The following is a 22,640-nucleotide window of genomic DNA, read 5'->3' as shown; positions in this document are numbered from 1 at the left end:
TTGCTTCTATTCAAAGCTCACTCTCCTCCACCCCCTGTGGAGCAGCTTGTTTCTTCCAGCTTTTACCAAAGGCAGTCAGTGTTTGTCTTTGCTTCTGAACCCTCGTGTGGCAGTGGTGTTTTTGTCTGCATGGCAGAAGGATAAGTGGCTTTCCTTATCTGGATGCCCTCCAATCCAAGCGGAAGTGAGGGCTTTGCACAACCATTTATTTCAGGTCAAAGAGAGTGCCAGTTTAACTGAAGTATATGGGAGACAGACAAAAGCAATGAAATTAGAGAAATTATCTGTAGCAGTTTAAAATTCTTAATTCAGATCCGCCTCTTGATACCACCACACATTATGAGACACTTGCAGAGGAGAAAAAGGGAGGAGCAACGTTTGCATCAACAAACACGAGGCTCATTTACCATAGACATGGCACATACTGTAAGTGACATACAAGCTCTGACATGTTTATACACTCATGCACGCAAACAGAAACTCACAAACACAGAACCCATGTGTGACATGATCAGAGTTATTAGATCTTGTTAATTAGAACGGTTTGTTGGTCTGTGTTGTACCTGCTCAGCACTTTGCTAATGAACTAACTCAATCAACCACCTGCCTAAGACTAAGCTTTTAATGGGCTAGACTCACTGGGAGATAAACAATAGACAAGCAGAAAGAAAACAAAAACACAACTATGACCTTCTGCTCCTATAAACGTTATACCTACTCTTCAGAGTATGACGAAGGAACCCCAAAATTTGGGTCGTGGCAACGTGGTTGCAGTGTTGCATGAGAGGTGAATAAAAAACATTAGCTTTTCAAAAGTGTCTTTTAGATCCAAAGTTCTCAAATGATTGTACTGTCGCAACCTAATTAACATCCGGAAAAGGAGTTGTTGAAGCAAATTGATCTCTGCTTTAAATAAACTGCAAAAGAAGAAGTGCAGTGCAAATCGAGCACTGCAGAACAATTGCTAACTTAATAGCATTCCTCTGAGATCAGAATGTAAATCTGGGAATGACCTGAAACCCAATTTAACTGTGTTCCAGTTACTAGCCAGATAATTGGTGGGTAATGTGGTTTACTACTGTGTGCAGTGATAAGCTATCTCTGTTTGCTCTAACTAATAATGAAATACTTTAACTAAGAATGGTTTTCTTTGCATTCTATGTTTTTAGTTTCAGATACAGATCCTCAGAAGCAGAAATAAATGACAGAATTTATTTAAACATTCAGTAGCCCTGTTGGTATTTGAAGTTGAGATTGGTGAGAATATTAAAAACATGCCCCTGTAACCAAACAAACAGCTCCCAACATATAAGACCTACATTTAGAAGAAAAAAAAAAACACACCAAGCCTATATATGTCAATTTAATTTAATTTAATTTGTTACTGCTTAAGATACCACCACACATTATGGTGTGTGTCTTCCAGTAGAATGGTAATTGGAAACGTTAGTATTTACCAGGTTGGTCATACTTGTAATAAAATACCTGAGAACTATAGTTTAATGTTGTTGTTGCTATTTTTCCCCCATAAATTCATTTCATATCAACATGTAAGTTCATTCAAAAATAAAACTAACAACTGTCATTATTTTCTATTTTTCTACCAATGCGTCATCTGTAATTTTAGAATGTGATCTATTAAACCTGTTGATACTTATTTTCCAATGCACTACATGTCAGAAGCATAATTTTTCCAAAGCATTGCATTTCCAAACACCACTTATCCTGTACCTGCATGTAGCTCTTCATGCACTTATTATAATATAATAAAACAGAGATAATCGGTTTTCAGTAATGGCACGTTTTTATTTGCATGTTTAAACATGAAAATGACTGCAGAAAATGAAGACATTAGTCCTCTCAATGGAAAGGAAAACATTTCTCAGTTGCACTAAAGTTTTATGAGCTCATCTTCAGACTGCAATTCTCTATGCTTAATTTATAATTGAAAACAAGTATTCTGAGTGGCTCCTGATAAAGATGTGTTCCTTCAACAGCTTTAATTCTCAAAAAGGAATTAAAATAATAATTTATAATTGGCACAAAGAAGAAAATCCCATACAAAGCTAATCTTTTGAAACCTAAAAAAATGGTTTGGTGTTTCCTTCCCCATTTGTTACAGCATTGATTGGTCTGATCACAATTAAATTATACACAATAAACCTTTGCGAAAATGCTTAATCTACATAGTGACGTGCAGTGACGTGACACACGAGTTGTTCTTTCCACAGGAAAGATTTCAGCAGCTCACTTTGTCTTTGAAATGGTGGAACAGCTGACAGGAAGGCTCCTTAGTGTGTTCACAATCCACACTGTGGTCCCTTTAATGGCTAATTTCACATTGGTTGTGTTACATGAGTAGTCACTTTACTTCTGGCCCATTGACTGCCACAGCAGGTTATGTTTGAGGTTGTATTTGTTCCTTTGTTTGCTTTCAAAACATTGAGCAGCCTGTCTCTGAGGAACTACACTGCGTGGGCTGAGATACGTGTTTACCGTGTTCTCTGTGTGCATTCCAGCTGTGCGTGAACATGATCAACCAACGGCTGAGGCTGTACGCCTCTGAGGTGCTCTTCCAGCAGGAGCAGGCTGAGTGTCTGCAGGAGGGCATCACCATGGAGATCCCAGTCTCTGGCAACAGCCACGTCGCCGTGCTGGACTTCTTCCTTCAGGTTGTATTTTCATCTGGTTTTGACCAGTCTGCTCCAGTTTGGTCCCTCTTCACATGACGCAAGACCTCAAAACTCGAAGTCACATGTTCAAATCCAATGTTTCATAACCACAGAAAGTGACATTTGCCTGTCAGGTTTCAAAAATGTAATATTTATTTTTCTTTTTTATATGGTTATAATATTTGGAAAAACGTATAAAAATAAACTACCATATAATAGCCACACCCCAGGTTAATTTCTGGTTGTTTATATTGATATCCACATCGACCCAAAAGGACGACTGAAACAAAGAGTGGCACTGAATCTGATTTGTGCCGGAGGGGGGGAGGGGGACTCTTTTCTACAGGGATCAATAGAAATGTCAGAAGGTATAATGCATTACTGGAATCAAATGGGCTTTGTAAATATGACCAACATAAATAACGAGAGCATATGTTTGTTCCTACTCCAGAGGCCTCAGGGACTGCTGTGTGTACTGGATGAAGAGAGTCAGAGCTTACGGCCTGCAGAGCAAACCCTTTACAAGAGGCTGTCTGCCCAGCTGGACTCCAGTTCAATTTGTGGGCTTTCACTAACCACCAAGGATGGCAACGGCAACCCCCCTCCCAAAGACCATGGCCCGGCTTTCACTGTCAGCCACTATGCAGGACAGGTCTGTTTGTTTTAATGAAAAATGTCCACACCAGTCAGTTGTAGTGTCATTATGACCACTGATAGGTCTGCTTAACTTTGAATTCAGCTCAGAAAACCTGTCATTTACAGTTGTCTTCTAACTTTAGCCAGTACATACAACAATAAAACAATATTTGTTTTTGATAACAATGTAGGAATTACTCATAGGACAGGTCCTATAAACCTGTTTAGCTGGAAAATACAGGATCTAATATTAGTCTGGTGGTGACACTGATATGACTAAAAAATGTTCACATTCTAAAATAGACACTTTAGAGAAAGTTTATTAAAATGTCAAAAATAGAAGAAAAAACCAGCTTCTTGATGTGGTTGCTAGGTAACATTGTGGCAGGTAAAAATCCCTACTGGGGAATTTATTGCCAGTCGTCTCTGCTGTCGTCTTCACCAAGAGGTCTGTGTGGGGTACATTTTAACATCAAAGGGGGGCACCAAGCATACATCAAAAAAAGAAAATGGCAAGAATACGAGTTCAAGAAGAGAAACAATAATATGGAGACTGACTGTAATCAAGCACTTTCAGTTTCAAAAATCAAATCTGTTGTAAACTGCAGCAATTTTAATTCTGATCCCATTAAATTTCACTGAGGAAATCCCAGGTCCATTCTGTTGGATATCTTATGCTATGAGAAACCTGAAATAATAAGTTATCAACGTCAAGAGAAGAACTGACATCAAGTTTTATCTTAGAAGAAAATAGATCCACTCACACAATATCCTTTGTATATAGTGTTTGTTTATTAGAGGGGATTATTATTTATTTTCCAGGAACAATGTGCCATTTGATATCACAATCAAGTAGCTATGTTACCTAATATTGCTATGAAAATTCTTTCTGTATACCAAAAATAACTTGAATTACATTTTTGATGTCATATCTGATGCAACAATATTGTGCTCTGTCTCTTTAAGAAGCTTATTCTCTTCCCACTTCTCTCTTTCCCATTTCCTGTCAGGTGTCCGTGAACAAAGGCAACTAGTACCATAAAATTTAATTATATCAAATAAAATAAAATACAATACAATAAATGAAGTATAAAAAATGTTGCACGTCTTTTTATGTTGCAAAAAGTTTTATAATATTAAAAAATGTCATTGTACGGTTTGTTTTTCCTGATAGATTTCATATGACCTCACTGGATCTCTGAGCAAAAACAAGGACTCCTTTCCTCAGAATCTCCTGCTTACAATGAAAAGTAAGTACCCAATACATAAGCATATGAGCACAATGTGGCGTCAGAGCTTAAGTGAACACAAAGATGCACTCATGTTTAAAATTGCAGAACACAAACCCAGCCCTTGTCTTGGTGTAGTTATATTTCTATGTGTGTGCTTTAGCCCATATGCAGCAGACACCGTCTGTGTGTATATTGTCTAAATAAGCTGCCAGATGTCGGGTGTTGTGGCTCGCAGGACACAGGCAGCCGTTGTGTGACTGCCAGCTTAGTCTTGCGTCCAGCAACCTAATTGCTATAATTTCCATGATGAGGCTAATCTTCTAAAGGCTAGCCCTTCACTCATGCTTGGCTGGTATTCCTCTGTCTGACAAGTCAATGCAACGCTGCCTTTTATCCACATACAGCCATAAACTTGGACTGCCCTTGAGAACAAAGACTGGGGTGTGTATTTGTGCTTCCCTATGATGTTCTATGCATTAATGTTTTATTCTTCTTAGCATTGGTGAACTGACCTTAGAAGTATACAGGATCTGGTGCAACACAATGCGAGGCACCTTTAACAGGATCAAGAGTAGATCATGAGATCGTAGAGAGGTCAATCCTGGATCTAGAGGACAAGTTCAGAGTAAATCTTTTCAAGGATAAAAAGCTCCTGTTATCAATAAACAAAATGCTTTCCTTTCCGAGTAAAACATAAAAAGAATGTCAAGGCCAAGTCGATTGGCCTTGAAAATAAATTCAGTTTTTCTTGAATTTGAAATAATTAATTTTGTTCACAGCATGTTGCAGTCCACATAGTCCTGGTTTTTAAAAGACCATTAGGAGCATTAAAAGGATGCTGACTTTGTTCATTGTCTATACCTGGCTGCTAATACTTAGAGGGCGGGTTGGTGCTTATCTCAAGTAGTCATTGGGAGACAGGGTGCACCCTATACAAGTCACTAGCAAATCATGGAGACACGCAAGACAAAGAACCATGTATGCACAAACTCAAACTTAAAGACAATTTAGAGATCAGTTAACCGAACTATAATGTTTGTTGGACTGTGGGCAGAAGCCAGATTATCCAGAGATTACCCACACACTCACAGGGGGAACATGCAAAGTTCATTCAGTTCTACTAACTGTGCAACTGTACAGCTAACCAGCATATTTATTTTAATACATTAAGAGCACACTTCATCTAATAAAAGCTTTTTGGCTTCTAAGCTTGAGGAATTTAATTCCTGTAGAATTTATTTCCTGTAGCTCTCTTTCTAAAAATGTCAACCTATCTCCTGTGAGTTAAGTTAGTTACAGCATTTTTATTCCATATTTTTCCTTCTTTCCCTTAATAACTCCTTTATATTTTAATATTTAACATCAAATTTATGTATTCAGTCATAGTAGCAAAAGAAAAAGTAAACAAAACTAAAAATTATATAATTTGTCAAACAAAACTTTAGATGTGACCAGATACACATCAAAGGAGAAATGCATTGAAAACAGTCTAATCATTTTTACTTTTTCCTTTAATAATACACTTGTAATGTTGGTTATTATGTCCCATGTTCCAAGTTATGAGCATATCTGCAGTATAACTTATTATTTGTGTTTTGTCTTTTTGAAAACAACAACTTGGATTTTCTGCTGAAATCAGAGCTTTTTGTCTGTTTGCACTACAAAAAAAAATTGAGATGTCAGTAATTTTCAATTTGATTTGTTGCACTGATCGTTTTTAAAGAATGAAGTCCTAAAATAAGTTGTGTTGCATCCCACCAGTCTCTGGGCGAGGACCACTTTGGTTTTCAAGCTATGCCTTTTCCATGCAATTATCATCAGGAATGTAAAAGAGTTGGCCAATCTGTAATTCTTTTACATTTAAGCCAGACATAATTTTTAATAAAAGACTCTAGAATATTAGAAATTCTCTGTCTTGGGTGATTGCTTTGCGTACCATTACATTAGCTTCCAATTCATTTTCTGAAAACCTTTCTTGAGCTGGATCTGCCTTTCAGTTTTCCTCTCAACTAAGTCCCCAGGGTAGCTCACTGTTACCTATATAATAGTTCAGAAATAGAAACAATTCTCTCTTTGAGGTATTCTAAGAAACTGCTCTATGCATCTGCCTTCACCTTTAGACTAGATTGTTGTAATTAGACATCATGAGGGTATCCAGTCATCTCAGTAAATACCTTGTAGATTGTTCAAAACACTTCTGCCAGAGTACTGACTGTTGTTCAGCAAGGACAGATCACATTTTTCCTAACTTGGCTTTCATGCACTAGCTGCCTGTACAGTTTAGAATGACATGTAAAATCCTGCTGCTTAGCTTTAAAGCCCTACCAGCCTATGTACTGACCTGCCCCAAAAATCTCTCTTCTAAATATTCTCATTTTCTTTGGTAATGATTTTCAACATATTGAGGTTGGGAAACCTGCTTATTGTCCCTTAAACTCTGAAAAAATTAAAAGATTAAGCCATCCAATCTAAATCTGTAGGGGTATGAATAACTTTGACCTCAAAAATTGCTCTGTAAACAACATTTGATTGATTGACTGACTGATTTCTTTATGCATAGTAATAGGAAAATACAACCATGCTCAGTTTTAGCATATAAAGCATATACATTAACTTGCTTATGTAATTTTTTAAATGCGTTACCAACCAAATACCCAATTTCACCATGTTGGTATTTATTATAACAAAACGGCAGATGCTTATAAAAAATTACATTAAACTAGACCGTAATCAAAACTTACATATGTATAATGAATGTAAAATACTACACATTTAAAAGGAAGTACTTTCTTTCTACCTTAGTGAGGTGGTTCTGGTGGTACATGCAATAATTCACCACTCTGCCTCTTTCTTTTTTCCGTCTTTTTTCTCTGAGCCTTTCAGATGAGAGCCCCATCTTCCTACATTCGCACACATGTTGTTTGGCTCTCTAAATGAGCTCATTGTTGTACACCCCTCCATGTGTTGCAGAATGACACACTCCACCCACTTTGTCGTCTTACGGATTGTTTACATGTGAACTTTACTATTACTCCACCTTTTGTCCCTCTTTTTTTCCGTTGTTAAATCCTTTCATATGTTTTTTTTCACCCCTCCCCACTTCTTCTTCTTCCCCACCTCCTTCCTCAACCAATGCTGTTGCTTATTCTGCACTGATTTTTTCTGTATATTGCTTTGTGCCCTGCAGCCAGTGAGAGCGTGTTACTGCAGCATCTCTTCCAGTCCAAGCTGACTCAGACTGGTTCTCTGGTGCCAGCTGCCCAGGGTCGCATTGGCTTGAGAGGGACTAAAGTGGCCTTGATGCTCCAGAGGATGCCATCAACCTCCTCTGTCAATGCCACTTGTATCCCCCAGCAGCCTCGGAGGTATCATGATCTTACCAAGGTAATGTTGTCCATAGTTTTTAGCAGCAGCCTGCAGTACCTCATTCCAACTTCAACACATACTAAAGAAATCCTTCAGATTTTATGGCGGCAGGTTTCAGTCAAGAATGTGTTAACAGAGGCAGTATTTCACATCAAACAGGCAGCAGCTTTTTTTATCCAGCAAGCAACTGATAATCAATGGAAAAAACAGGGACAGTATTTTTGGTAAGAATCTTGTCTAATTTAAGCTAGTTCCCACCCCATGTCTAAATATAAACCTCTGGGAATTGGATTTGGCGTGTGCAGGCGCGTGTGTGCGGGCGTGTGGGGGTGTGTGCTTGTATGTCCACAGGCATTCATGAGATAAAACCCTTTCCCAAGAATTCATACAGAGATAAAGTATAGGTTTAGGCGTCTGTAGACTTTTCAAGACATTAAACCAAGACATAAAATAAATATCTGTTTTAAACAGCTAAATATTTTTTTCTTGGTGCTATATTTATGGGTGCTAGTATCTTTGGAAACAGAGCAGTTGTGCACATTAAGGGGAGTGAAAAGGCTGTCAGTTTGTGTAACCTCCAAGAGTCCTGTCTGCTGCCTCTGTGGCTTATTATCTATCTAGATCAAATGGTTATATAAGACCCATTTTGCCCCCCCCCCCCCCCCAACCTATCCTAGCAGCCTTTAATGTTTCTGTGCTAATGTGTATAATACCAATATAAAACAATATAGTAGATATGCAGATATGAACAAACACACATGTTTAATAACAAGTTTTGAACTTCCAACGGGGCAATAACTGTACAGCACTACAATAACTTCTCAAAAACATAAACTTGATGTAAAAATGTGCATTTATTATGACTTTTTGCTAATATGTACAGACCAAAAGTTTGGACACACCTTTCTAATTCAATGGGTTTTCTTTATTTTCATGACTATTTATAAGGCAAGAAATCCCACTTATTAACCTGACAGGGCACAACTATGAAGTGAAAACCATTTCAGGTGACGACCTCTTGAAGCTCATCAAGAAAATGCAGAGTGTGTGCAAAGCAGTAATCACAGCAAAAGGTTGCTACTTTGAAGAAACTAGAATATAAGGGGTATTTTCAGCTGTTTTACACTTTTTTGTTTAGTGCATATTTCCACATGTGTTATTCATAGTTTTGATGCCTTCAGTGTGAATCTACAATGTCAATAGTCATGAAAATAAAGGAAACTCATTGAATTAAAAGGTGTGTCCAAACTTTTGGTCTGTACTGTATGTACATGATCACAGAGTCTAAGGCATATCCATTCATACTCATGAATATTTAGTTAAAAGTTTCTTTAGTAAGTTGCATAGTACCACACCCTTATACATTGTGAAGCTTCTTGTTGAATATTCAATAATTTTTCTTGGGAGAATTAGTGGGGTAAATTTAAATTGGTTTATTTCTCGGCATAGATCTTAATATTAAAAATTTGTTTACAAAAGGCGTTCCATAAGTGTAATTAATGTTAGCAATTTTTTTCTTTTCCAAAATGGATTTTGGTGATGGTTTGAGATTGATAAGCTGGTAAAACAGCCAACTGAGTCTAAGATACAAACATTAGTGAGTACATAACTTCAGTGCACAGATGACTAATTTTGACTGTCCATGTAGTTTGGAGAAAATCCACTAAAACTTTAAATTTGTGCATCCAGCACTTGTTTTCTGAATTCAATGGTTTGTGTTGTACATTTATTCCAAGCTGAAAAGAAAACAATAATTCAAATTCCAGATCCCAAAAATAAATATGACATTCATGGCTATGGTGGATATTTGAAAACATCTGGCGACAGATGTTTTCAAAAGCAAGTATGGAGTCAATTTAATCTAGGAACAAATGCCTTTAATAGCTTGATAAACTGTTTTCTTTAGATCAAACATTACAATGGGAAAGTATTTTAATATTTGCTGAAACCCTTCTGTGATCTTTTGTTTCCTCTTGAGGCTTAACCCTTTCAGATTTACAATTTTTCTTATTTCATTCTACCTACAGATCCTGAAGAAAAAAGGTTCAAGTTCTTTCCTCCAACGACTTGAGCGTTGTGGGCCAATCACAGCGGCTGTCCAGCTGAGGGTACGAGAAACTCCTGTTTCTTTATGATAACAACTTCAATCTGCTACCTGCACCTTCCTTAAACATGTAGGATGTTTAGATAGTTCATTTCACCAAATGTATTTCCAGTTAGCAGCAAGCATCTGGGTCAAATTTTTAATCATTACAAGCCTGTTGTTTGTTACCAAACTGAGATTTAGTTCAGAGATTATCTCACGTCAGTGCATTCGTCACAATAGTCCTTCCAACCTTTGCAACAATGCAGCCCTAAGTGTAGGGTGCTCATAACTTTTTTGTAAAGCAACAACAATATTCAGTTTGCAGCAAGCAGCTCTGTCTGTGCTGGTGACGCAAGGAGGCTGAGACGTGGCTCAGAGAAGCAGTGCCTTTGGTCTGAATGAAACCACTGTGTTGCACAATCAGAGTTGTGGACCTGCGGTCGACGAGTCCCCTCCGGGAATGGCAGGGAAGGAGAGAGTGGGCTGAAAAATGATGCTGTACCAAGCCAAACATGAAGCCCTCTGCATGAATGAATGAACAATGAACAACAGCCACTGTGTTCTGTGGGAATGTGTTTCTACGTGTGCGTGTGTTTCTGAGGAGCAATGTGGCTTTTAAAGATGAGGGGTGAGGTGCTGGGTATTGTACCTGAAGTATCTGGGTGATGTCAGTTTGAGGTGTAGCAAAGTGTTTGCACACATATGCATGTGATCTTAGATTCATCATCTTGAAGTAGAGGATTTGAAGAACAGCTCCCTTTTCTCACCTTTGGAAGGAACAGAGAGTTATTGTTGTTGCTTTGTTCTTTTGCTTCCTTCAGAGGCAAGATGTACACCCAAAAATCAGACAATGTTGTCTCTGCCACAATGTGGTGTTGCTCAATACAAATGAATCAAAGCGCATCAGAGAATCCACCCATCCATTTTCTTACACCTTTGTCCCGAGTGGGGTCGGGAGGTTGTGCTGGTGCCTATCTCTAGCGAGACATTTCAGGCGAGAGACGGGGTACACCCTGGACAGGTCGCCAGTCTGTCACAGGGCAGCACAGAGACAGACAGACAGGACAAACAACCATGCACACACACACACACACACACACCCAAGGAGAATTTAGAGAGACCAATTAACTTGACAGTATTTTTTTTTTTTTGCTGTGGGAGGAAGCCAGAGTACCCAAAGAGATCAGAGAATCCTTAGTTCCATTATATGAAATTTTGTGTTAAATCAACTTCTTCTCCTTTCCTTTTTCAGAACTCACTGTCAGAGATTATGAGTAAACTGCAGACTTGCACTCCCCACTTTGTAGAGTGTGTGCGCCCCAACTCTAGCGGTCAGCCAGCCAGCTTTGATAGCTTCCACGTCTCTACCCAACTGCAGTACATCGGAGTGCTTGACATGGTGCGCATGATACGTTACGGATACCCTTTCCGCCTGTCCTTCTCAACGTTCCTCAGCAGGTCAGTGCTGGAATGCTTCAAAGATTTTTTTTTTACTTTTTCACATTTTGTGATGTTACAACCACAAACTACAACGTGTTTTATTATGATGTTCAGTGATAGACCCACACGAAGTGAAAAGAAAAGAAACCATGTTTTCTGCATTTTTTTGCAAATAAAATTCTAAAAGGTGTGATGGATTTTAGTTTAGCCGCCCTGAGTGAACATTTTGTAAAGAAAGCATTTGCCACAAATAGAGCAGCAGGGAAGTATGGAAAGCATGTTTGAACTGTAATTTTCAAGTCTTGCCACTTTGGGTCTACATTTTAAGTCAGTCATTCTTAGACATTAATTTAGTTAATGTTGACTGGATAGACCTGTTGTCCTGCCAATGTGCCTATTGTTTTATGCTGCCTTTTAAATGTTTTCTTCCATAGTTGTCATGTATTGAGTTCCCTTCTGCTAAATTGTGACCCACTCTCCTTGACCAGTCTGTTAATTTAAGGGCCCGTGCCCTGCAACTTTTAGGTGTCTGCTTCTGCACACCTGGCTCCAATATTAGTTCATATGCAGAGCTCTGTAGAGATCGACTGCATGCTAGTAAGACAGTTTAGCCCAGTAGTGCCCAAAGTCGGTCCTCGAGGGCCGGCATCTTGCATGATTTAGTTCACTCCCTGGTTTAACGCACCTGGATCCAATGATGGCTCATTAGAAGGCCTAAGAAGAACATTGACATGCTGAGGAGGTTGTTATTACCACAGGAGAGAACTAAAACATGCAGGATGCCGGCTCTCGAGGACCGACATTGGACTCCACTGGGTTAGTCAATTCAAGTGTGTAGGACAGGGGACACATCTGGTCCTTAATGACTGGAGTTTAAGACAATTGGTTTAGATGGATGGCCATGTCTTGGTAGGTTTCCTGTTGTGTCTTTCTGTCATCATGTAACATTTCGTTTTTGCTGACCAGCTCTGCACTACTTCCAGTTAGTCTATCGCAAAGGTGCCCAAATGCAGTCCACTAGTGTTATGATTTGCGATGCATCCTCAAAGCACACGGCCCTACAACTTTTCTTTAAAGAGCTTTTCATTTATTTGAAAATGAAAATGTCGGGTCACTTTGGTCTCGGTCATGTTTAGTGTGACAGGTCCAGCAAAATGAAATTGTAGCAACGTTTGCTTCCTCCACATTTGAATTCAGACCACATGCTCACATGTGAACAGCCACAATAAAAAGTCAGAGCAACCCTTTTATTTAAGGTGCAGTTTGACTCTGAATGTCTCTTTTTGGCTATTATGGGAGACCACTCTTGCTGATGAAAGTCACTGAAACATTTTTCCCAAGTCAGCCTGACACTTGAGTATTAAAGCAGCCGGTTGTCTGTAAGGTCACTTTGTCCTGTCTTTAAGTTCCTGGTATTGTGACTCCCCATCAGCTCCTTTTTTATACTTTTGTTTTGTTCTTCCTACCCAGAAGAAAAAGAAAGATCTCATATAATACAACAAATTCATTTTCTATCCTTTTATGTTGTCTGGTTTTCATCTGTTTTGTTCAAAATCAGCTGAAAATATACCATCTGTCTTTCATTTTTATCTTTTCTTGTATATTCCTTTTGCTGTTTTTGTTATTTTTTTTTATTAAAGCAGGATTCTATATTAGCACTTTCTTTTTTGTTACCCAATTTCTTAACTTCTTTAATTTTCTTGTCATTCTGTCTCTCATTTTGGAGATAAAGGGATTAGGAGGAACATTCCTGCCAGATAATAAAGGATGACAAAGCTGGTCGCATGACCCCCATATCCTCTCCCCAAAACTTTCCATTCCTCTGCTGGAAATATCACATCACCACGCACACACACATACACCCTCATGCACACGCACACAAACTTGCTGCCATACCAATGCCTAATTGAGCATTCAAACTTCATCACTAGTATTAGATCATAAGAATGAAGACTAAGACTGCCGGTTTTTAAGAGAACCAATAAAGTTTAAAGTGGGAGTAATATATAAAATAGATATTTTGAACTTTACATCATGCTTTTTTTATTGTTCCTTCATCAAAAACATACCTGGAGTGTGACTTTGATTCTTTCCTTTATTTTTGAGAAATCCTTTATCCTCCTTTGGCAGGGTGCCTAAGCGCTTGCCTTTCCCACGCAACTTGGAGTATCCAAGCTGAGCTTCCAACTCACCACTTCCCCACTCAGCTCCTCCAGACTAGCAGCAGTTAGCAAACACCTGGTGAAACTATACATCTGCTGAGCTTATCATAGTAACTATTTCTCAGTGCATTGCTCTCAAGAATGATGTTAAAGGGATAATGTCATGACTTGCGGAGTGTTGTAAAGAGAAGGAGCTTCTTAAAGAGACAGAGACCCAATTTCAAACAATTGAAGGTAACATAGCAACTTGATTGTGGTATAAAATGACAGTTATGTGCCTGGAAAATCATAATACACCCCCTTTAATATTCAAAATACACAAAAGTTACTTTTCACCCTTATTTACTATGCAAATTATTTCCAAATGGGGCCTAAGGCAAACCTTAATGAGGCAATGAATTCTGAATGAAGAGAGGAAAAACTAGCAGTGTTGTTAAAACTCAGGAGAACAGAAGTGCATAACTTAGCATAACTTTGGGAGCAAATACGTTACCAACTCACAAATACCTTAGTCATTTTAAATACCTTTCACAATGCCCCAAACTAAATAACAAGATAAAACATGGTGGTCTTTACTCTTTACATGTTCTTGGGGAAGTGGCTTTGGATGCCTAGAAAATGCAACCCAGTTCCTACTGTGCATATTTGAGCATCAAAGTTGCACAGCTGTTTTGAGCGTGTTGAACCTTTCATGGTCAGATTGTTCATTACAGTGGTGGGCTGGCAGGAGCCACAGAGAAGCCTAGTAGTGACAGTGGTGGCTTATCTATGGCTGTCAGGCACCACTGTGTCTTGGTCATCAGAGAATTTGAACAAGGACCATTCACACTGGCCTTATGCCAAGGCTACATAAGGCCATGACAACCTCATGACATCCATCCTGGGCTGGAAGCTCGCCAAATAATTTGCTGTAATGCCTTTGGTGCTGCAGCTGCTATGAGCATTACATTCAACCATTGCTCTCCCTGCTTCTCAAAGAATATTGCAGCTGATATGAGCAGTCTGCTCTCAAACCCTTTGCATACAGAGACATCAAAATAAGCTCCTGCCAGCCATGGAAAATCCCTCCAAATTGCACAGAGGTTAGTTGTGTGAAAGAAATGGTCAGTTTTTCAGACTGTAGTTTAGAAGCAAAGACCTGTTTTCATATTCAGCTATAAAGAAAGGGACATGACAGGAAGCAGAAAAGGTGCAAGGGATGGCTCAAAAGGTTTTAAATACCATTATAAAATAGCTTACAACGTGACTCAAAAAAAAAAGATTGGGTTTCAGAGCATTTATAAGGTTATCTACATCCTCTCACAGTGTTGAGATGAGGGAAATACCAATGGTATTTGTTCCTTTACAAGGCTGAAACTCTGAAGGTGGAGACACAAACATATTTTCAATCTATAAATATAACACTGACTAATTTTAACTACTTTTTTATGTATTTTGTGCAAAAATGTTGATTTTTTTTTTAACTATTTACACATGTATGTAATTTCTTTTTAAAGTTGTACTGCTTATACATTAAGATAATCTTACTTGAAGTTTCTATTACTCAAAGAAGCCAGTAATTCCAGAAAAATATGCCATGTCTTTATTTCTCCACATAGACCAAGAAAGTGGTTTGCTGTTATGCAGAAGTGCTCTGGTGCTCTTTAGCTCTATTGTCATAATCTGTTCAAAAACATATTTCACATTTAAGGTTAGATTCTGTTTGCACTTTACTTATTTGTCTTTTGATTTTTCACATGCCTGTGGCATTTCCAATAGTAAAAATGACAGGCAATTGCTCTGCAATTAATCTTCAATGTTGCTTTATGATCTTGTAGACAAATGGAGCATTGGGTGTAAACAAATCTACTTACACAATAGAGCCACCTATGACTCTTTTCTACGTTACAGTGGCTGCCTAAAGCAAAACACGTTAGTGTCTTGGTAACCTGAGTGATTTAGGGAAAAATCTATTTTACTGCTACTTTTATTTGTTGTTTATGGTATAGTGTGTGTTTTGTGTCCAGGTTTATTTTCTTTCAGATATAGTTTTACTATAAATCCTGTTCCTTTTAAATCTCAACCCTCTTTATCTAGTAAGCAAATTATCCCTACATATAAGAAGTTAATGAGAAAGACGCATGAGCAAAGAACAAGTCACAAACATAGTTTACGAGCTTGTCGGTCACATTTTTATGTCTGTTTTTCCATGTAGGTTCTCATTATTAATTATTAATGGGCAATAAATTACCAGCAGATGAATATACATAATTCAGTTTGCTCATTGTGCCTACATATTCATGACTAAATGACACTTATGGACTCATAAAAGAGCTGCAGGTCAGAGTTTGTCAAGAACAGTTTCAGAGTTTGAAGTACAGGTTCACTGCTGTCGCATCATTGGTTCAGTTATAGACAAGACCTAACCACAATGACAGCATATAATCCTTATCTTGTATGTCAGCCTCATTTCAGTTTGACTCCATATGAGGCTCCCGTGGGACTTGTAAAAAACAGGGAGCATCAATAGTTTTCATATCCTCATAAGACGGGTCACGGGTTTACAGAGTTCCTTTGTGTTTTATGGGCCCTTTGGGGCAGCGTGAGCTGTCTGTTGGACCAATATTACCACAAAGAGGGAAGGGTTATGGTGAGTTCAGTCAGACCCCACTTCTCTAAATCAAACACATCCCTTATTCACGTGAACTCACTTACTCTCAGTATTGACAGCACAAGTGGTTTATGTTTCCAACCATCTGCTTGTGATGTTTACTTCGCACGTGCGGTGTCATCAGCTTTTTCCTGCTCCACACTCCCAGGGTAATATTCAGACCATTTACTGACAAGATTTAATTAAAGTACCTGAGGTTCAAATATGACATTCTTTTATTAATCTTCCCCAAGCCCCAAGATAATTTTAGTAATCAAAGATCATGCAAAATGAGCTACCGTTTTAATGTGGCTGATAAAGCTAAAGGTAGGTGACATACAGTGCCTCACAAAAGAATTCCTTACCTTTGAACTCTAACATTTTGTCATGTCCAACCCATATTTACATGTATTTTAATGAACTTTTATGTAAACAACTTCTTTCTATTGCTGACTTTGTGTTTTGAGTTGTTTTCCTAGTGTAAGGCGAACCTCCCCTCCAATCTCGAGTCATTTCCACCCTCGACCAAGGTTTTCTTTTCATTTAGGTCCACACAACTTCCCATCAACTCAGACGAGCATCTCTGTTGCTGCTGAAGAAAAGCCTCCCCCACATAATGACTCTGTCGTCATTGCGTTTGACCACATAAAGCATTTTGCATGTGAGCCATAAAGTTACATTTTTGTCTCTTTTGTTGCTGTGTTTTCTGCATGGATTGTACCAAAATGGAACTGAGATTCCTGATAACTTTTTTTCAGTCATATCTTTGATTTTTCAATGAGACAACTGATGCTTGTTTTACTTCTTCCACCTGAGCAGTGAATCTCTGAAGCTCATAGAGATTTATTTTCACCTCTGATGCTTTTGTGAATGATGTTTTTCTTTTCCAGCCCATAGGTTCAGATTGACTGCAGCAACTGTGTTCCTACTGTCACTTTTTTCAGATGGGAATGGAATATCACAAAGCTTCAAAACTTCGAGTATTGTTTTGTAACTTAACCCTGATTTAAAATCCGCCTACAACTTTATACTTGTCCTGTCTTCTTTGTCGCTTGCACTTTATAATGTGGTTTATTCACCTATGCCCTCTACCAGATATTCAGAGAAGAGCTGGATTTATAGAGCGATTATCTTATGCACAGGTGGATTCTGTTTACTAATTAGTGAAGACAATTAGTTGCAGTGTTTTACCTTGACAACAGGTGTCAAACTCAGGCCTGCAGGCCTAATATGTGATTATACTTGGCCCACAAGACAATTTCAAATGTCTACTAGAGCTGTCCCAATAGTAGCCACTGCACTCACCACTAGCACTACAAATCCCTAAATGGTCCGCTGGTCCTTTGAGGGACCCACAAACCCCCTTCCCACTCATTCAATAGTGACCTCAAGTAGATAAACTGATTCCAGGCTTCTGGCTTGGTCCCGTTTGCATCAGAGTAAAATAATGGGTAGAAAATACACTTAAATTAATGTTTTTTTAATGTTTTTTTCTTTTCATGCAGCTTTCCTCTCTATTGTTAAGGCTTGGACTTACAGTATACGTTTGGATTCTAACTGAAAGCTAATTAGCGTGTACGTTGATACGACTGGCGTTGTAAAGTTAATTAATTTAATTAATTATAACATCTGAAGAGGATGGATCCTTCATGTTGTGTTCTGGCCACCCCTAGACGGGTCATAACAAAGTATATTAAGATTACAGTTGAAAACTAACTTGGAAGACTACAAACAGAAAAAGATGTATATGATTTCTTTTTATTGTGTTTTGACATTTGGTTCCTCGTGTACTGGACTTTGCTTGTTTTTGGAAAAAGATTTGCAAAAACAATATAAAAATGAAATTGTAAAATTTCTTATGAGCACATGATCTGATTTGTTTAAGAAACAATCTGGGGTTTTTTTTAACTAAGAATAAAAATTACCAATGGTTGATTTCTCTGAGAAGTTTAGTAGTCCTGATATCAATGATTTCTTATGCAAAGAATTAATAATACAGATCATTGATTACAGAAAAACTGTTGCAATTAAATAAAGTAGTAACATATTTTACTATAGTGGCAGATGAAAGCATCTTCTTTCAAGCCTTTATAATTTATGTATGTCTGCAGTGGGATTGTCTTCGTTTAAAACAATGATGTGCATGATAATTATTTTCATTGTGGCGATAATTTACATACATACTAGAAGTGAACTTTACATCATGGCAATAAAAATGGTTGTCTGTATAAAACACTGACAGATTTATGTGCCATTTGTCTGCTAACTGGCTGTAGATGGCTTGAACATGTCAGAATGGATAAAAAAATTACAACAAACTCGATTCAGCATCATGTTTTTGCTGATATTCCAGCTACTCTTATCTGTGTGTATGCAATCAGCTTAGGCATATAAAACACTAAATAGTTTACAATCTCCTTCACCTGCATTATCTTGGCAGAAACCAAGCTGCTGACACAATCCAGTTGATCATTCATAGCAAGCGTAACCAAGGACGACAGCAACAGGAACAGATGCTCTTTGGCTGGTCCACCGTGTAACCCCAATGACCTTTGAATCCATTATTCCAAGAAAGACCATGCCATAGAAATTTTTCAACACTGCATGTTTATTTGTGCAGGTCTAATGTTTCATGTTATTTTGGTTGCTGTTTTCAGATATAAAGACCTTATAGTCCCAACTTTGGGAGACAAGAAGAAATTGTCAGCTGAGGAGAAATGCCGTTTTGTTCTGCAGCAGTCCAAACTCCAAGGATGGCAGGTGTGTTTGTGTGCACGCTTTGCTGCTTCCTCTTCTTTTTCTTTTTTTTCATCTCCATCAGTAACAAAAGATTTGACTTAATCCCTGACCCTGTGTTTGAAAGATCCCATGGAATCTAGACGGCTGGTTCCAGCTGTCCGACCTCATCATAATGCTGCTCACACACACATGCACACCAACATAAACCCCTACCCCTCTCTCTGTCCTGTCTGCTACACTGCTGTTGTGTCTGAATAAGTGACCCCATAGGTCACATGCAGGCATTCACACACACCCACACCATCCTACACACACTTCTAATGCAGCCCAGTTTAACACACACACTAATTCTGCATAAAGCTGGTGTTGCATTAGTCATCGGTGATCAGTTTCATGCACTTTCTATAGAGCGACCTGTGTTGCCCCCCGAAATGACCCCTGAATCCTGGAAGTGAATATACTCCACTCCCACTAATTATCATAAATTATTGCTTCATCACTGCACTCTCATCTCTAAACTCACACAACCTTCTGAGATGTCAGCAGAAAACAGCCAGAAAGGGTTTGTGTAATGAGGAATAACTCATATTGTGTATCTGTGTGTGTAGATGGGCAGTAGTAAAGTCTTTCTGAGATACTGGCAGGCTGATCAGCTCAATGACCGTTGCTACCAGCTTCACAAAAGGATCATCACCTGTCAGAAAGGTAGCGCGTAACCATTACCAAACAAACTCTTATGTGCTTTCTGTCAGTTTCTGAAACCTTCCTCATCTCCTTCTTGTTTCTCAGTGATCCGCGGCTGGCTGGCCAGGCAACGGGTCAGTCACAGGCTGTCGCTGCAGCACAAAGAGGAGAGTAGCGTGCAGCGTTTCCTGCAGGGAGCCGAAGACATTGCGCTACGGACCTATGACCAGCTGGTAATCCAAAATGCATCTGACATCGCACGGGAGAGCGACCGTCTGCGCTGCCATGGTAATGGTCAACTCAACACCCTCAGTAGCAGCCCACCGCTTGGTGAGAGGCCCGAGCCAGTGGGCAAAGAGGAGGATCAGCCAATTAGGAGGTAAATTAGCTTCTACAAGTTGCTCATAAATAGATCATAAATTATTGTTTTACAATGCTGTCAGTTTTATAAGCAACCCCTCTTGTATGAGATTTTTCCAATATGATCAGCCTGATTTTTTATTTAGAATACATAAACACAATCAATCAAAATCAAATTTCTACCAATTTACTGCCTCTGATAATAACCACAAGTTAATTCATTGTTCTAATTGTGATGATCTAATAATTTGTTGTCAATTTGGAAACAGTTTACAGGGTCACTCATGTAAAAGACTATAAGAGGAAATCATTTGCCTCTCTAAACATACTTGCGTGTTTAATGAAATGCACGGTGTTCGTGTGTGTGTGACGGGTGTTTTGTGATTAATGATGTCATTGGATATGTGTGAGCTCAAGACCTTTACTTGTAAGCTTTGTGATAGATGATCAGATAATGATCTGTGTTATCAGATTGTATAGTGTTGCATCAATGGAACTTTACTCCAGTCTAAACCTACCTCATTCTGACCAAACAAAAACTCCAAACGATTCTGGTAAAGACAATGATGGAGAGCAAAGTTTGATTGAAAATAACTGACTTCTTGTAGGGTTTGACCATGGCTCCAGGAGATTTTTCTTTTGTAGGTTTGCCATTCTCATTAAAAGCATAGTTTGGAGTTGATCTCTTTGTTGATTCTAAACCGTTCACTTGACCTCACCCACTAAATTTGTCACTAAATATCTTTTGGGGGTTGGATTAATATCCGCGATATTAAATTTGGTGCAGATCACATGACTTGGAAAGTAGAGCCAGATGTATGGTCAAGGCGTAATGTCTGAGTACGCTACACCCTTTGTAGAGTGTAATGTACTCCGCAACTGTTAGTGCTGGAAACCAAGTTACACCAACATGTCTTGTGCCCCTGGGCACTCTGTCATGTTGATCAGGTTACGGGAATCAAATGTGGACATTACAAAGTCAAATATTACACTTCCTGTTTCCAGGAAGTGAGAGCTGGAAGTGAATTGTGATTTTTAAGTGTTGACACGATTTGACCATTGAGTATTATAGTGGACCAAATGTGGATCAGTTCTTCAAGGTTTGGTGTCTGAGTTTTAGATTTTCATGTTTCAAAGCGAGAGGTCAAATTTTGAAGTTTTACCACACCCAACATGCTCAAAAATTCACTATTTTGATAACTTTAGATCACCCATTCCTTATACAACAAAGTCTCCAGTTTGATGAAATTTGCAGGCTATAAATGGCTAATGTATTTTATTAGAATATTATGTAACAGACCAACACCATTTTGAAGTTTGTGTGAAAAAATGTGGACAAGTTCCACTGGTTTTAGTACTTTTGCAAGGTATGGTATTAGAGGGCTTTTAAAACTTTTAGAGTAAATTAAGCCAAAACAAAAAAAGTTGCAGATTGCACCTCAGCACCCATTGTCAGAGAAACTCTCTCCTGATTTCTGTATTTTTTCTCTGTCTTTATACTCATAACATCTGCTGCCTCGACAGGAGCAGAGAGGGGCTACTAACAAGCAAAATGTTATCATGTGGTGTACTGTCAGACGAGTCACATTTGCAGTTGCCTAGTTTCTCTTCTGGCTTCATAAAATGCCCTCTCTGAGCCTCTCCTCACACATGCTATGTTACCCCCTGCATGCATTCGCAAAAGTAACAGATGGCTAACCCAGATTAGCAGGGGAAATATCAAGATAGATGTTATCCAATTACAGCAAGGAGATTATATTTAAATCCTAATCTCTGACTGTTGTCATTCAAACTGCCCCTTTTGTTCAGTTTTTAATTTTCAGGCTTGTGGTTTCAGTATCCTAAATATCTTAATATAATTATTTATTAAATCATAAAACACTTTTGTGTCAGGGATTTTTCCCCTGTCTTAATGAAAAAAGTAATTTTAGGATAACATTGAAGATGGAAAGACAATCTTAAACAGAGCAAAAATTTAATTTTTCTCCTTTGGCTCAGTATTTCACCCTGTCACATTCTTTCTGTTTTATTCATTTTGCTTTAAAGGATGGTGGAGAAGAGCGGAAAAGTCCACGAGGGGCATGTCAATGGGGGAAGCAGAATTATTCGGCACTTTCGTTCTAGCTCAGTACCCATTCCCCTTGCTGTGGATAACATGGTCCACTTCTCTGCAAGTCCACCAGTCAAACCAGCCTTGCAACAAGCAGCTCAGAACAATGAGGACGGAGCAGGGAATGGGAGTCTCTCTTCTCCTCGCAAGCAACCTCCTCCAAAACCAAAGAGGGACCCCAACACCCGCCTGAGTGCATCTTATGAAGCTGTAAGCTCAGGATTGACAATGGCTCCCAAAGAAAGCTGCACTCCAGAGGGGTCTAGTTCACCGGCTGAAAGTCCCCCAAAATCCCAGCTATCCCCCAGTGACCCAGCAGGTATGTAAACTGAGTTGTTTCTGAGGTAAAAACACTCAAATGTGTAAGAAGCTAATTAAATGTGCATTGTGTTTTTCTGCCAAGGCATGCTGCCTATTCATTTAGACTACAGAGAGCAAGACTGCTGCTGTTACTATACTTGTCAAGCACATGTTTAACAATACTACTAATAATTGCATTCCTTTACATTTTACTATTATTACAT

General features: G+C 38.6%; 1 protein-coding gene across 4 annotated transcripts in view; it reads left to right on the top strand.

Moving 5' to 3' along the window:
- myo16 (myosin XVI) overlaps window positions 1–22,640 on the top strand; it is a 110,558-nt gene that overhangs the window by 70,804 nt on the left and 17,114 nt on the right. For all 4 annotated transcript variants that reach the window (XR_002753052.1, XM_023336919.1, XM_023336920.1 and 1 more), the window contains exons 22-31: window positions 2,520–2,672; window positions 3,124–3,324; window positions 4,483–4,558; window positions 7,728–7,924; window positions 9,934–10,014; window positions 11,245–11,450; window positions 18,881–18,983; window positions 19,571–19,667; window positions 19,752–20,025; window positions 22,053–22,435. Coding sequence is in view for 3 of the 4 variants with exons in the window: in XM_023336919.1 (XP_023192687.1) it covers window positions 2,520–2,672; window positions 3,124–3,324; window positions 4,483–4,558; window positions 7,728–7,924; window positions 9,934–10,014; window positions 11,245–11,450; window positions 18,881–18,983; window positions 19,571–19,667; window positions 19,752–20,025; window positions 22,053–22,435 (1,771 nt within the window). In the remaining variant the exon portion in view is untranslated. The remainder of the gene's footprint in view (window positions 1–2,519; window positions 2,673–3,123; window positions 3,325–4,482; window positions 4,559–7,727; window positions 7,925–9,933; window positions 10,015–11,244; window positions 11,451–18,880; window positions 18,984–19,570; window positions 19,668–19,751; window positions 20,026–22,052; window positions 22,436–22,640) is intronic.

Source organism: Xiphophorus maculatus, chromosome 7 (genome assembly GCF_002775205.1).
Source record: "Xiphophorus maculatus strain JP 163 A chromosome 7, X_maculatus-5.0-male, whole genome shotgun sequence".
Lineage (NCBI taxonomy): Eukaryota > Metazoa > Chordata > Actinopteri > Cyprinodontiformes > Poeciliidae > Xiphophorus > Xiphophorus maculatus.
The sequence above is the reverse complement of the archived record's forward strand: the minus strand, read 5'-3'. Positions and strand labels throughout refer to the sequence as shown.